Source organism: Mizuhopecten yessoensis, unplaced genomic scaffold (assembly GCF_002113885.1).
Source record: "Mizuhopecten yessoensis strain PY_sf001 unplaced genomic scaffold, ASM211388v2 scaffold10973, whole genome shotgun sequence".
Classification (NCBI taxonomy): domain Eukaryota; kingdom Metazoa; phylum Mollusca; class Bivalvia; order Pectinida; family Pectinidae; genus Mizuhopecten; species Mizuhopecten yessoensis.
The window spans coordinates 586099-602604 of NW_018408814.1; the positions used below are offsets into that span (position 1 = coordinate 586099).

General features: G+C 34.0%; 1 protein-coding gene across 1 annotated transcript; it reads right to left on the reverse strand.

Moving 5' to 3' along the window:
* Positions 1-1135: 1135 nt before the first annotated feature.
* On the reverse strand, positions 1136-15343 carry LOC110464210 (gustatory and pheromone receptor 32a-like). Its single transcript, XM_021519308.1, has 4 exons — positions 15149-15343; positions 2817-2885; positions 2014-2103; positions 1136-1519 (listed from the first exon to the last, which is right to left on the reverse strand). Exons 1-4 carry the CDS (start codon positions 15269-15271, stop codon positions 1424-1426), a joined length of 378 nt encoding a protein of 125 aa, XP_021374983.1. The 5' UTR covers positions 15272-15343; the 3' UTR covers positions 1136-1423.
* Positions 15344-16506: the final 1163 nt, after the last annotated feature.

A 16506-nucleotide genomic window follows, 5' to 3' on the forward strand; every position in this document is an offset into this window, starting at 1 on the left:
ACCTATTCTGAATACTACTTATCTGTGATCACATTTAATGCTTTTCATATATTAACACTATTTTTTATATATATATCCCGGGGGCCTTTGAAGGTAGGGGACTCCCATCACTTAGAAACCTGTGATATGTATACTTTCTGTGTCTGTGATGTGATTATCTCCCTTTACTTGTAATATAATATTTTATTGTTATTTTTACGTATGTCTGTCGCAATAAGAGCTCTCAAGAGCTAATGTTCCTTGTTTACCTGTATGCAACGTTAATTAAAGTTTCTTGTATCTTGTATCTTGTAAACCAGGGCGTTACCATTATCCAACCGAGAGTTTATAAGTGAATGCACCAAAAGCTTGCATGCATCTGCGGTTATAAACTGCCAGATACAGCCAATGTTCCTGGCCTGGTCGTAACAGGATTTAGCAACGGCGTTCACTTGTTCTCTTAGTTCGGAACAATGCTTCCCTCGAAACATATGTGTACTTCGATGGCCTTGCGTTACCGCAATGCTTAAATTTCGTAAAATGAAAAAATAAATATAGCTGCGTAAGTTTTGATTTCCAAGCATTTCTACTATTTATATTGCCAAGGGGTAGAATCATAGTCCCATCACTATGAATATCGAAATGTTATTTGCTAGCTTAGCTTGTAGTATATATTAGCGTATCATGGTCATGGGTGATATTTTGGTATAATAAACAAACCCTTAACTTTAATTATATTAACATAAAACCAACATAAAAAGCATCAGCACCGCCATTATCATACCCATAAAGATATAGACAATGTGGTATTCACAATTGTTCAAGACAAAAATTTTGATTTAGAGTATTATTTTTACCATTTATAAATCCGTCTAAACAACAAAAGCTAGCCTTAAATAAATTATATATTTGTATACAGCACATGTGTAAATATTTAAAAAAAAAATCAGCTTGATGAAACATGTTAAGTGCTACTAAGTTGGTGATGTTGATTGTAATAACAAAGGACAAAGCGGGGAACTGCTATTGTTATAACAAAAATGTACTATAGACATTGGCAGGACGACAAACCCCAAATCAAACAAACCACAGATCAAACGCAGTATTTTTTCTTTAATGTAATTAAATAAATATCAATCTAAAGTAGGATAGAAATGCTACATTAATGCAAAATAATAACATATGATGTCCTTTCAAACATAACCAGCAACAACGATAGACGTTATGTACCAATGACATACTTCGGAATATCCAACCTTTGATAAGTAAACGATGTCATTCTCGTTGAAACAATAGGAAATACATCTCATCGCTGAGGTTTTCGTGTTTTGTTATAATTTTGTGTTATATAATATTCTTGCTAACAAAAATCCGTTAGGTATCTGAGTAACTAAAAACGTGGGTTCACATTTAATATATTTTCATTTTGTGGACGCAGCTCGTGTTAGACTATTGTTGCATTCCCACTGTTGTTTGGAGCAGACGATGACTGTTGAAACTGGAGCAACACAACGAAATATGTTGCAAGCATTCCTGCGACCTGAAACGAAGAAACGAAATTGTATAATGTTTCTTGAATAATTTTCTTAAACAAATAATTTAACACGAAAATGCAATTGCTCGCGGAGCAGATGATATTTTCAGAGGCGAGGTGTAATGATCCAAAAAAGTGTTTAATATCTATATAACTCAACATATTATTATTATTGACAGTTTTCGACCCATGGGCAGAGCTTGGATCACTCCACCGTCTGTAGACGCTGGTGGGTATATTATCATATTATGTTTCGAATAAATGGATGTTAAATATAATAGCCAGCATGTATCTACAGTATAAAATCATGAAGTATTTTCCAGAAAACAAACGAAGGTACCCAAAACAAATCGCAACAGAAATATCATTTTGGGGTTCGCAACATCACAGAAAAAAATATACAAAGATTCAATGCAAGGATAGTGTTCCCATTTTCAAATTCTTGATCATATTTCTAGGACTTTAAATATATAACTTTTGATATATTGGACGTTACTCACACTGACAACGACTTGATTGTCGATTACAAACAGGGACCATGCCGTCAGACCAATGGGAGAGCCGTTCAGCCGGTGTAGGAATACATTTATCTGTAACAGTAAAGATCTAATATAATGTGTCTGTATCGTCACGTGGTGAGTAAATATACAGCTAGATCAATCAGATGTTTTGTTTTGGGTTCACTGTTGATTAGACAGTTTGGTATATGTCATGTTTCATGATGTCAAGTTCAAAAATATATTTTGAAATTAGATCTGTGCTATCGCAAGACGGCAAATACCGCAACATACCGCCTCCACCACACATAACGCATTAATGATCTTTTTAAATCAAATGGAAAAGAAAATGACGAACTGTTAGTGTGTCTTTTATCAGATTTAAGACATTTAAATTCCGTTATTTTTAATAAGAGCATGATGGCATTGTAGAAAGTGCGACGGTGCATATCGTGAAGGTCACATATCACATGAAGCACTTTTATTTTCCTCTCAAAACAATTGAGAGACAGACTAAAAGATTGAGATCATATCTTAAGTCACCTCCACTTTGACCGGTAGGTGACTAATAGTCGCTGGAAATATTATACCATGGTAAACTCACTGAAAACGTGTTGGGTTTGTTTGTAATGAAGCAGGTTTAGAGTAGGCCTGCTATATCCTGTTGTATAATCCATTCAAACATATCTTATTTACATTAAAAAGGGATTGGACACAAGATCTTAAAACTTCCTAGGCCCTCAACTTGTATTTTATCCTAAGACATATGAAAATAAAAGAACATACCTTTAATTGTTTTAACTAACCTGAACTGCAAATTCGGCAGTCATTTCCTTCATGGAAAGGTTGTAAATAAATTTCGCAGGTTCATGAGCCTAGATGTAAAAGAAAATAACAAGGTATGTATGATCTGTATTTGTAGTATCGCACAACGTTACACGATGTCTGGTGTGTACGCGATGTGCGGTGTGCGCGCGATGTATGCATGATGTGCGAACGATTAAAATCATATCACCACTCATACCATACAAATTATGCAAAAATATTTTTTATCACTAAAGACTGCATATGGATAGGTATTATTTCATTTAATATATACACTGTATTGCTATAAGGAAGACGGAAGGGTAAAAGGAAATAAAAAGAAGCTGGTAAGAAAACAAAAAAAAGAAAGAAGAAAAGATAAAGACAGATATCAGAACAAGCATGTCAGGGAAGGAATTCAAAACAGAGCTAGATACTAATTAATGTTAAGTAACAGAATTGTTACCGAATAATTCAGATATCAGCCTAAATCATGTCAGGTTTTAGGCAAAATCAACTAATTTCATCCATTTCTTCCATTCATTTAGAACAAAATGTATACAAGGATCACTTTTACCATATGAAATACAGGATTTGGTTAGAAGAACTTCATTATCAATGCGATTGTAAATGCCTGTGTTATTTACCAAACCAAATAACAATGTTTCTTTAGTAATAGGTAATGTAATTGTTAGTGCATTTACCAACCTTTCAAAACTTGCCAGAAAATTCTGAACCTCATCACATTCCCAGAACATATGCACGATTGTCTCCCTTCCTCTATTACATAAATTACAATTAGGATTGTTTGATAAGCCTATTTTATGTGCATAAGAGCTAGTTGTTAGAATATAGTGGTTAGCCTTAAATTGTAGCCAACGGAGTTTAGAACTTTGAGTTGATCGAAAAGGAATACTGTAAAATAAAATCCATTTCTCCTCATTATAGTCAAAGGTGTTTCCCCAATTTTTGCTGGCCAGTTATGTTAATATTATTTCTCAGGAGTAAACAGTAGAATTCCTGCGACCCTTTTTTTCTTTAGGATTAGCTCAAGATAAAGTGGAATAATCGGAAACATCAATGTTCTACTTGGAGATGTAAAAGGTATTTTTTGATACTTTGGATTACTCCATAATATTGTAAATAATTTGTTATTGTACCAAACACAGTACAGAATTCATTAAAATTATAAAAGGAGAAAGTTCTATTGTCTTTTATTAAGTCATTCACTATACTAATTCCTGCATCGAACAATTTTTTGTAGAAAATTGGTTGGTTATTAACAACAATGTTTTTGTTAAACCATAATGGAGTTTTAAGTATCAACTCCTCATCATCATTAATATTTCTAACAAGTTCTTCTTTAACTCTAAGATTATACCAAGCCTGAAATACATCTTCCCAGAAAATATTTTTACATTTAGTTTTCGCTACGTGTAGTGATCATTCCCACATTTAGATAAAAGCTGAACGTCCTAGCCATTTGCCAAGTGAGCTAAAGATTCTCCTGATCCACCCTCTCCTTCTTCAATCCACTTTGCTTTTGAGCGAATTATACTTCCCTAAATCTTATGTAGTCTTATATCTTCCAATTCCTTTTTCTTTTTATTAAGTTCGTCTATTATTACATTACTTTGATCTTCAAGAGACCTTATTGCTTTCTTAACACAATCTTCCTTTAAGTTCTGGTGGGGTTTTATTATCAGGAGAATACGAAATGGTTTTACCCCTTAATTCCATCAACAGAGTTTCTCCAAGTAATTGGTCATTGATAACAAATTCTAAATCACCATTTCGAGATTTTTTTACATAATCAGGTTGGTATACAGGGAGGCAGTTTTGCAGTTTAATGTTTGTAATTGTATTACTAATAAGATTAAAATAATCCTGGTCATGTAATAGGGAATTGTTGAATTTCCATAGCCCCTTACCTTTTTTGAAATCAGTTAATTTTAAGCTAATTTTCGGAAAAGATGAGGATTATATTGAAATCCCCACATATTATACACTTTTCAGACTTAAAATCAAGTAATGTATCTTCTATGAGATAGAAAAAAGTAGGGTCATCAATATTTGGACCATACATATTTATAACTGTTATAATTGTACCTTCAATTTCCATATTTAATGCTAAAAAATTCCCAGACCTATCTTTTTTTTCTCATTCAACACAATGACATCAAAATTGTTATTTAACATAATGGCAACTCCCGTAACATATAAACTTGATGATTAAGTATATTTCTATATTCTAGCTACATATATATAGGCTGATCAGTCTATCTATATTCTAGCTACATATATAAGCTGATCAGTCTATCTATATTCTAGCTACATATATAAGCTGATCAGTCTATCTATGTTCTAGCTACATGTATAAGCTGATCAGTCTATCTATGTTCTAACTACATATTTAGGCTAATCAGTCTATCTATATTATAGCTACATATATAAGCTGATCAGTCTATCTATATTCTAGCTACATATATAAGCTGATCAGTCTATCTATATTTTAGCGACATATATATGCTGATCAGTCTAACTATATTCTAGCTACATATATAAAATGATCAGTCTATCTATATTCTAGCTACATATATAAGATGATCAGTCTGTCTATATTCTAGCTACATATATAAGCTGATCTGTCTATCTATATTCTAGCTACATATATAAGCTAATCAGTCTATCTATATTCTAGCTACATATATAAGCTGATCAGTCGATCTATATTCTAACTACATATATAAGCTGATCAGTCTATCTATATTCTACCTACATATATAAGCTGATCAGTATATCTATATTCTAGCTACATATATAAGATGATCAGTCTATCTATATTCTAGCTACATATATAATAATGATGATCAGTCTGTCTATATTCTAGCTACATAAATAAGCTGATCAGACTATCTATATTCTAGCTACATATATAAGCTGATCAGTCTATCTATATATCTATATTCTAGCTACATATATAAGCTGATCCGTCTATCTTTATTCTAGCTACATATATAAGCTGATCAGTCTATTTATATTCTAGCTACATATATAAGATGATCAGTCTATCTATATTCTAGCTACATATATAATAATGATGATCAGTCTGTCTATATTCTAGCTACATATATAAGCTGATCAGTCTATCTATATTCTAGCTACATATATAAGCTGATCCGTCTATCTTTATTCTAGCTACATATATAAGCTGATCAGTCTATCTATATATCTATATTCTAGCTGCATATATAAGCTGATCAGTCTTCTATATTCTAACTACATATATAAGCTGATCAGTGTATCTATATTCTAGCTACACATATAAGCTGATCAGTCGATCTATATTCTAGCTACATAAATAAGCTGATCAGACTATCTATATTCTAGCTACATATAAGCTAATCAGACTTTCTATATTCTAGCTACATAAATAAGCTGATCAGTCTATCTATATATCTATATTCTAGCTACATAAATAAGCTGATCAGTCTATCTATATTATAGCTACATATATAATAATGATGATCAGTCTGTCTCTATTCTAGTTACATATATAAACTGCTAAGTCTATCTATATTCTAGCTACATATATAATAATGATGATCAGTCTGTCTATATTCTAGTTACATATATAAACTGATAAGTCTATCTATATTCTAGCTACATATATAAGCTGATCAGTCTATCTATATATCTATATTCTAGCTACATATATAAGCTGATCAGTCTGTCTCCATTCTACCTACATATATAAGCTGACCAGTCTATCTATATTCTAGCTACATATATAAGCTGATCTGTCTATCTATATTCTAGCTACATATATAAGCTAATCAGTCTTTCTATATTCTAGCTACATATATAAGCTGATCCGTCTATCTATATTCTAGCTACATATATAATAATGATGATCAGTCTGTCTATATTCTAGCTATATATATAAGCTGATCAGCCTATCTATATTCTAGCTACATATATAATAATGATGATCAGTCTGTCTATATTCAAGCTACATATATAAGCTGATAAGTCTATCTATATTCTAGCTACAAATATAAGCTGATCAGTCTGTCTATATTCTAGCTACATATATAGGCTGATCAGTCTATCTATATTCTAGCTACATATATAATAATGATGATCAGTCTGTCTATATTCAAGCTACATATATAAGCTGATAAGTCTATCTATATTCTAGCTACATATATAATAATGATGATCAGTCTGTCTATATTCTAACTACATATATAAGCTGATCTGTCTATCTATATTCTAGCTACATATATAAGCTAATCAGTCTTTCTATATTCTAGCTACATATATAAGCTGATCAGTATATCTATATTCTAGCTACATATAAAAGATGATCAGTCTATTTATATTCTAGCTACATATATAAGATGATCAGTCTGTCTATATTCTAGCTACATATATAGGCTGATCAGTCTATCTATATTCTAGCTACATATATAATAATGATGATCAGTCTGTCTATATTCAAGCTACATATATAAGCTGATAAGTCTATCTATATTCTAGCTACATATATAAGATGATCAGTCTGTCTATATTCTAGCTACATATATAAGTTGATCAGTCTATCTATATTCTAGCTACATATATAAGATGATCAGTCTATCTATATTCTACCTACATATATAAGCTGATCAGTCTATCTATATATCTATATTCTAGCTACATATATAAGCTGATCTGTCTATCTATATTCTAGCTACATATATAAGCTGATTAGTCTATCTATATTCTAGCTACATATATAAGATGATCAGTCTGTCTATATTCTAGCTACATATATAATAATGATGATCAGTCTGTCTATATTCTAACTACATATATAAGCTGATCTGTCTATCTATATTCTAGCTACATATATAAGCTAATCAGTCTTTCTATATTCTAGCTACATATATAAGCTGATCTGTCTATCTATATTCTAGCTACATATATAAGCTAATCAGTCTTTCTATATTCTAGCTACATATATAAGCTGATCTGTCTATCTATATTCTAGCTACATATATAAGCTAATCAGTCTTTCTATATTCTAGCTACATATATAAGCTGATCCGTCTATCTATATTCTAGCTACATATATAATAATGATGATCAGTCTGTCTATATTCAAGCTACATATATAAGCTGATAAGTCTATCTATATTCTAGCTACAAATATAAGCTGATCAGTCTGTCTATATTCTAGCTACATATATAGGCTGATCAGTCTATCTATATTCTAGCTACATATATAAGCTGATCAGTATATCTATATTCTAGCTACATATAAAAGATGATCAGTCTATTTATATTCTAGCTACATATATAAGATGATCACTGATCAGTCTATCTATATTCTAGCTACATATATACGCTGATCAGTATATCTATATTCTAGCTACATATAAAAGATGATCAGTCTATTTATATTCTAGCTACATATATAAGATGATCACTGATCAGTCTATCTATATTCTAGCTACATATATAGGATGATCAGTCTGTCTATATTCTAGCTACATATATAGGCTGATCAGTCTATCTATATTCTAGCTACATATATAGGATGATCAGTCTGTCTATATTCTAGCTACATATATAATAATGATGATCAGTCTGTCTATATTCTAGCTACATATATAGGCTGATCAGTCTATCTATATTCTAGCTACATATGTAAGCTGATCAGTCTATCTATATTCTAGCTACATATGTAAGCTGATCAGTCTATCTATATTCTAGCTACACATATAAGCTGATCAGTCGATCTATATTCTAGCTACATATATAAGCTGATCACTCTATCTATATTCTAGCTACATATATAAGCTGATCAGTCTCTCTATAATCTAGCTACATATATAAGCTGATCAGTCTGTCTATAATATAGCTACATATATAAGCTGATCAGACTGTCTATATTCTAGCTACATATATAATAATGATGATCAGTCTGTCTATATTCTAGCTACATATATAATAATGATGATCAGTCTGTCTATATTCTAGCTACATATATAATAATGATGATCAGTCTGTCTATATTCTAGCTACATATATAGGCTGATCAGTCTATCTATATTCTAGCTACATATATACGCTGATCAGTATATCTATATTCTAGCTACATATAAAAGATGATCAGTCTATTTATATTCTAGCTACATATATAAGCTGATCCGTATATCTATATTCTAGCTACATATAAAAGATGATCAGTCTATTTATATTCTAGCTACATATATAAGCTGATCAGTATATCTATATTCTAGCTACATATATAAGCTGATCACTCTATCTATATTCTAGCTACATATATAAGCTGATTAGTCTATCTATATTCTAGCTACATATATAAGCTAATCAGTCTATCTATATTCTAGCTACATATATAATAATGATGATCAGTCTGTCTATATTCTAGCTACATATATAAGCTGACCAGTCTATCTATATTCTAGCTACATATATAAGCCGATCAGTCTATCTATAGTCTAGCTACATATATAAGCTGATCAGTCTGTTTAAATTCTAGCTACATATATAAGCTGATCAGTCTATCTGTATTCTAGCTACATATATAAGATGATCAGTCTGTCTATATTCTAGCTACATATATAAGTTGATCAGTCTATCTATATTCTAGCTACATATATAGGATGATCAGTCTGTCTATATTCTAGCTACATATATAAGTTGATCAGTCTATCTATATTCTAGCTACATATATACGCTGATCAGTATATCTATATTCTAGCTACATATAAAAGATGATCAGTCTATTTATATTCTAGCTACATATATAAGCTGATCCGTATATCTATATTCTAGCTACATATAAAAGATGATCAGTCTATTTATATTCTAGCTACATATATAAGATGATCACTGATCAGTCTATCTATATTCTAGCTACATATATACGCTGATCAGTATATCTATATTCTAGCTACATATATAAGCCGATCAGTCTATCTATATTTTAGCTACATATATAAGCTGATCAGGCTATCTATATTCTAGCTACATATATAAGATGATCAGTCTATCTATATGCTAGCTACATATATAAGCTGATCAGTCTGTCTATAATCTAGCTACATATATAAGCTGATCAGTCTGTTTATATTCTAGCTACATATATAAGCTGATCAGTCTGTCTATATTCTAGCTACATATATAGGCTGATCAGTCTATCTATATTCTAGCTACATATGTAAGCTGATCAGTCTATCTATATTCTAGCTACACATATAAGCTGATCAGTCGATCTATATTCTAGCTACATATAGAAGCTGAACAGTCTATCTATATTCTACCTACATATATAAGCCGATCAGTCTATCTATATTTTAGCTACATATATATGCTGATCAGTCTATCTATATTCTAGCTACATATGTAAGCTGATCAGTCTATCTATATTCTAGCTACATATATAAGATGATCAGTCTGTCTATATTCTAGCTACCTTTATAAGCTGACCAGTCTGTCTATATTTTCTTAAACTTAGAAATGTTGTTAACTGTGTTATAAACGACCCTAATCGACAAGTGTATAATTGCACACATTGACACGGTCACGTATACAGGTTAACAGAGCCATTTTGTACCTGGACCGTAGTTTTCCGCACCCGGGACACTTACGTAACTCGCCAATGTGTGAAAATCCAGGTGAAGGGGAGCTAAAGGCCAAAACGAACGCAAATAACAAATAAGTGCAGTTGTGTTTTCACAACGGCCATACGGTAACACATGCCAATTCTCTTTGTCAGGCCAAGTAAAACTCCGGTCAGTCATCAAACAGTTGTTTACCTGTTCGTGCCCCGGTGAATAAATTATAGATATTGCCATTCAAAAGAATACGGCTCCTTTTGGCCTTTTTTTTTTTTGTTCACCGATCCATGAAAAGTCGAATTTAGTTGAATGTTCAACTCACTGCTGATTTGATTACGTCCTCAAAACAACTACCTTAATACCTATTTATATTTTTAAAGTATGTATAATTAATCAAATTTCAATAATTAATCGTTTTGCAGAGTTTTTCTTCTTGTACCCATATTCTAAAATATGAAAGAAACATTCTATAACTCCTAAATTTGCGTTCGTTTCGTAAAGGTAAGCATAACTACATGGTAAATCAGTTATCGTAAAAGCTTTCACTGTGTAAAAAAGGTAACTGATATATTTACTTTTCGCCGTTCGTGATTGGGTTTGACTTGACAAACAGCATTAGTAGTCATTACTGGTAACAAAAGGACTGATAATAAGTGTCATTATATAATCAATATAACCACGAGGTGAGAATATCTCACGTAACTATTTGTAAACAAAGAGTAAATCCATCTTCAGCAAGAGGTTTGGAGAAAGAATCGACCATAAGTACGTTTGGTTTGGTTTTATTTTGTTTAACGTTTTATTAACAGCTACATGATGTAATGTCATTTAAGGACGTGGCTCCATGTAAATTGTGTATACATGCGTATGTGTCGGAGGCAGGGTATATTGGTGTATTTAACTCCTTGTGATATCGCAGATATGATACCGAATCAACTCCAAACTGATCATAAGATAAAATGCATGTTATCTTATGGGGGACTAATGTGTGGACCTTTTTGCAGAATCGTTTGTATTTTTTTCGTGTCTTTTGCTAAAGGGACAAAGCAGAAACTACAATTGATCTACTGCCCCATAGCAAAACATGGGATCTATAGTATTGCCCCATAGCAAAACATGGGATCAATAGTATTGCCCCATAGCAAAACCTGGGATCTATAGTATTGCCCCATAGCAAAACATGGGATCAAAAGTATTGCCAAATAGCAAAACCTGGGATCTATAGTATTGCCCCATAGCAAAACACGGGATCTATAGTATTGCCCCATAGCAAAACATGGGATCTATAGTATTGCCCCAGAGCAAGACACGGGATCTATAGTATTGCCCCAGAGCAAGACACGGGATCTATAGTATTGTCCAATAGCAAAACATAGGATATATAGTATTGCCCCATAGCAAAACATGGGATCTATAGTATTGCCCCATAGCAAAACATGGGATCTATAGTATTGCCCCAGAGCAAAACATGGGATCTATAGTACTGCCCCAAAGCAAAACATGGGATCTATAGTATTGCCCCAGAGCAATACACGGGATCTATAGCATTGCCCCAGAGCAAGACACGGGATCTATAGTATTGCCCCATAGCAAAACACGGGATCTATAGTATTGCCCCATAGCAAAACATGGGATCAATAGTATTGCCCCATAGCAAAACACGGGATCAATAGTATTGCCCCATAGCAAAACACGGGATCTATAGTATTGCCCCTTAGCAAAACATGGGATCGATAGTATTGCCCCATAGCAAAACATGGGGTCTATAGAATTGCCCCATAGCAAAACATGGGATCTATAGTATTGCCCTAGAGCAAGACACGGGATCTATAGTATTGCCCCAGAGCAAGACACGGGATCTATAGTATTGTCCAATAGCAAAACATAGGATATATAGTATTGCCCCATAGCAAAACACGGGATCTATAGTATTGCCCCATAGCAAAACATGGGATCTATAGCATTGCTCAATAGCAAAACATGGGATATATAGTATTGCCCCATAGCAAAACACGGGATATATAGTATTGCCCCATAGCAAAACATGGGATCTATAGTATTGCTCCATAGCAAAACATGGGATCTATAGTATTGCTCCATAGCAAAATATTGGATCTATAGTATTGCCCCATAGCAAAACATGGGATATATAGTATTGCCCCATAGCAAACCAGGGGATCTATAGTATTGCCCCACAGCAAAACATGGGATCTATAGTATAGCTCCATAGCAAAATATTGGATCTATAGTATTGCCCCATAGCAAAACATGGGATCTATACTATTGCTCAATAGCAAAACATGAGATCTGTAGTATTGCCCCATAGCAAAACATGGGATCTATAGTATTGCCCCATAGCAAAACATGGAATCGATAGTATTGCCCCATAGCAAAACATGGGATCTATAGTATTGCCCCATAGCAAAACACGGGATCTATATTATTGCCCCTTAACAAGACATGGGATCGATAGTATTGCCCCATAGCAAAACACGGGATCTATAGTATTGCCCCATAGCAAAACATGGGATCTATAGTATTGCCCCATAACAAGACATAGGATCTATAGTATTGCCCCATAGCAAAACATGGGATCTATAGTATCGCCCCATAGCAAAACATGGGATCGATAGTATTGCCCCATAGCGATACATAGGATCTATAGTATTGCCCCATAGCAAAACATGGCATATATAGTATTGCCCCATAGCAAAACATGGGATATATAGTATTGCCCATAGCAAAACATGGGATCGATAGGATTGCCCCATAGCTAAAAAGGGGATCTATAGTATTGCCCCAAAGCAAAACATTGGATCTATAGTATTGCTCTATAGCAAAAAATGGGATCTGTGGTATTGCCCCATAGCAAAATATGGGATCTATAGTATTGCCCCATAGCAAAACATGGGATATATAGTATTGTTCCATAGCAAAACATGGGATCTATAGTATTGCTCCATAGCAAAATATGGGATCTATAGTATTGCCCCATAGCAAAACATGGGATCTATAGTATTGCCCCATAGCAAAACATGGGATCGATAGTATTGCCCCATAGCAAAACATGGGATATATAGTATTGTCCCATAGCAAAACATAGGATCTATAGTATTGCTCCATAGGAAAACATGGGATCTATAGTATTGCTCAATAGCAAAACATGAGATCTGTAGTATTGCCCCATAGCAAAACATGGGATCTATAATATTGCCCCATAGCAAAACATGGTATCTATAGTATTGCCCCATAACAAGACATGGGATCTATAGTACTGCCCCATAGCAAAACACGGGATCTATAGTACTGCCCCATAGCAAAACATGGGATCTATAGTATTGCCCCAGAGCAAAACACGGGATCTATAGTATTGTCCCATAGCAAAACATGGGATCTATAGTATTGCCCCATAGCAAAACACGGGATCTATAGTATTGCCCCATAGCCAAACACGGGATCTATAGTATTGCCCCATGGCAAAACATGGTATCTATAGTATTGCCCCATAGCAAAACATGGGATCTATAGTATTGCCCCATTGCAAAACATGGGATCTATAGTATTGCCCCATAGCAAAACATGGAATCTATAGTATTGCCCCATAGCAAAACCTGGGATCGATAGTATTGCCCCATAGCAAAACACGGGATCGATAGTATTGCCCCATAGCCAAACACGGGATCTATAGTATTGCCCCATAGCCATACATAGGATCTATAGTATTGCCCCATAGCAAAACATGGAATCTAAAGTATTGCCCCATAGCAAAACATGGGATCTAAAGTATTGCCCCATAGCAAAACATGGGATCTAAAGTATTGCCCCATAGCAAAACATGGGATCTAAAGTATTGCCCCATAGCAAAACATGGGATCTAAAGTATTGCCCCATAGCAAAACATGGGATCTAAAGTATTGCCCCATAGCAAAACATGGGATCTAAAGTATTGCCCCATAGCAAAACATGGGATCTAAAGTATTGCCCCATAGCAAAACATGGGATCTAAAGTATTGCCCCATAGCAAAACATGGGATCTAAAGTATTGCCCCATAGCAAAACATGGGATCTAAAGTATTGCCCCATAGCAAAACATGGGATCTAAAGTATTGCCCCATAGCAAAACATGGGATCTAAAGTATTGCCCCATAGCAAAACCTAGGATCTATCGTTTTTCTTTTCTGACTCATCTATTCTTCCTGTTCTTTGTTGTCTCCATAGGAACACGTCATGAACATAAACTCCATGTAATCAAACCATACAAATACAGTGAGATTTTTATTATAGTAACTGAGAAGTTATCTCCTTTTAATGATGCTGAAGATCAACTCCCAGTCAGCTGTTAATAGGACGTTAAACAAAATAAAACCAAACCAAACTAAAACAACACAACAACAATTTGAATATGACCGGATGATGGAATGGCGTGCTATTTCAGTAGGATTGCAAATACTCCAACAAACCGCCTCCAGAACTAATAAACGCATACATTATACAAATCGGGGCACATCCTTACATTGCCTTAACTGTTAATAGGACGTCAAACCCTTTAAAACCAAACCTGTACGTGTTTACAGCTTTAACGAGCACAATAATATCCAAACAAACACAGGTCATAAAACTTAAATTAATAAAGTTAAACACCGAGGAAAGTATCACAATATTAACTTCAATTGTTTTTCAGCTAAATATTGATGACTCACCTGAATGTTTACAAGACAGCAGGCTGCCATCAGGGCGACTAAAATCGTCGAAGATCCAGAGAGCCAGAAAATGTGACTGACAAGCTGTCCCGGATCTGTCCGAACTACCTCGTACCAACACATGTTGTATATCAGGATGAGAGTGATGAAGATGTGTACGACAAGACACAGACCGATCTGATGTTTTAAAACGTCATCTGCAGCATCTAACATATTACAGAGAGCGGTATGCTGCTTCCTCAAATCTTCGATGTTTTCCTGAACCTCTGAGATAGACTTGTTTTGTGTTATTTTCTCCATTCTTTGAACGAATTGTTTAAATTCGTAATACAAGGATAAAGCTAACACGATAATCAGAACGGAAGTGAATGCCCATGCGCAGGAAAGATATAGAATAATGACATGATATATCCCTGCTACTACCGGAAATAGTTTATGTGACCTAGGAAACGGTTCAAGCATATTTTCAAAAGCAGTTGCGGTTATGAGGGCGTAGCTGCAAAACCCAGCATTCCCGATCGCAACACTCCATCCAATCAGTGTACAGACTGAAGTGTATTTACGTATTTGCCGCAAAGAACATGATTGCTCGACACTACAATCAATCTGCACGCATTTTACCAAATCCCAATACTTCTTCCAAAGGTTAAAGAAGGAGACCAGTTTCGTAGGATGTTTTACCATCTTGAAGCATGTTATTGCATAACTAAGACATAGAAGCAGCCATGCATGTAACAGAATGGAGGACAGCAGTTTAGGCCCGAATTCAAACGATCCATATGCCAAGAAAAACCTGACAAAATTGACAAATAGGATACAAATAATAGTTATTTGATAAAATTTGAAAAATCTTCTTCTATTTCCTGTTTTCCCTTCCTCATATTCAAGAATTTTCCAAAAGTCGAACAATCCCATCAGTGACATTGAAATAAGCAATGGACGTAGGGCTGATAACAGGCCTCTCGATCGTTTTACATCGTCTGGAGTTATCTTTTCAGTGGCGGTACTTGATTGCCATGGTAGTTTGGAGGTTTCCATAGAATCCATGATTCCTACACTCGCTACTGTTATCTTTGTCTTTGGCATGGCGATTTTTTATTCAGGATGTTGTCAACAACTATGATGACTTAATTAGTACGCCCAACGTATACGACAATATAAGTCACGATGTTGTGTATCTATCCATGTTACCTGTTTTGAAAACTATTGTTTTTGTCGTTAAAGTATTCCAAATGTTTAAATCGGTATAAGTTAAAGCACAAAATCAAATCTGAAGCCAGAAGCAGAAACATAAATTCCTGCTTAATTTTTAACTCGTGATAACGGTGAATATTCTTTTCACAAACGAAACCTCCGTC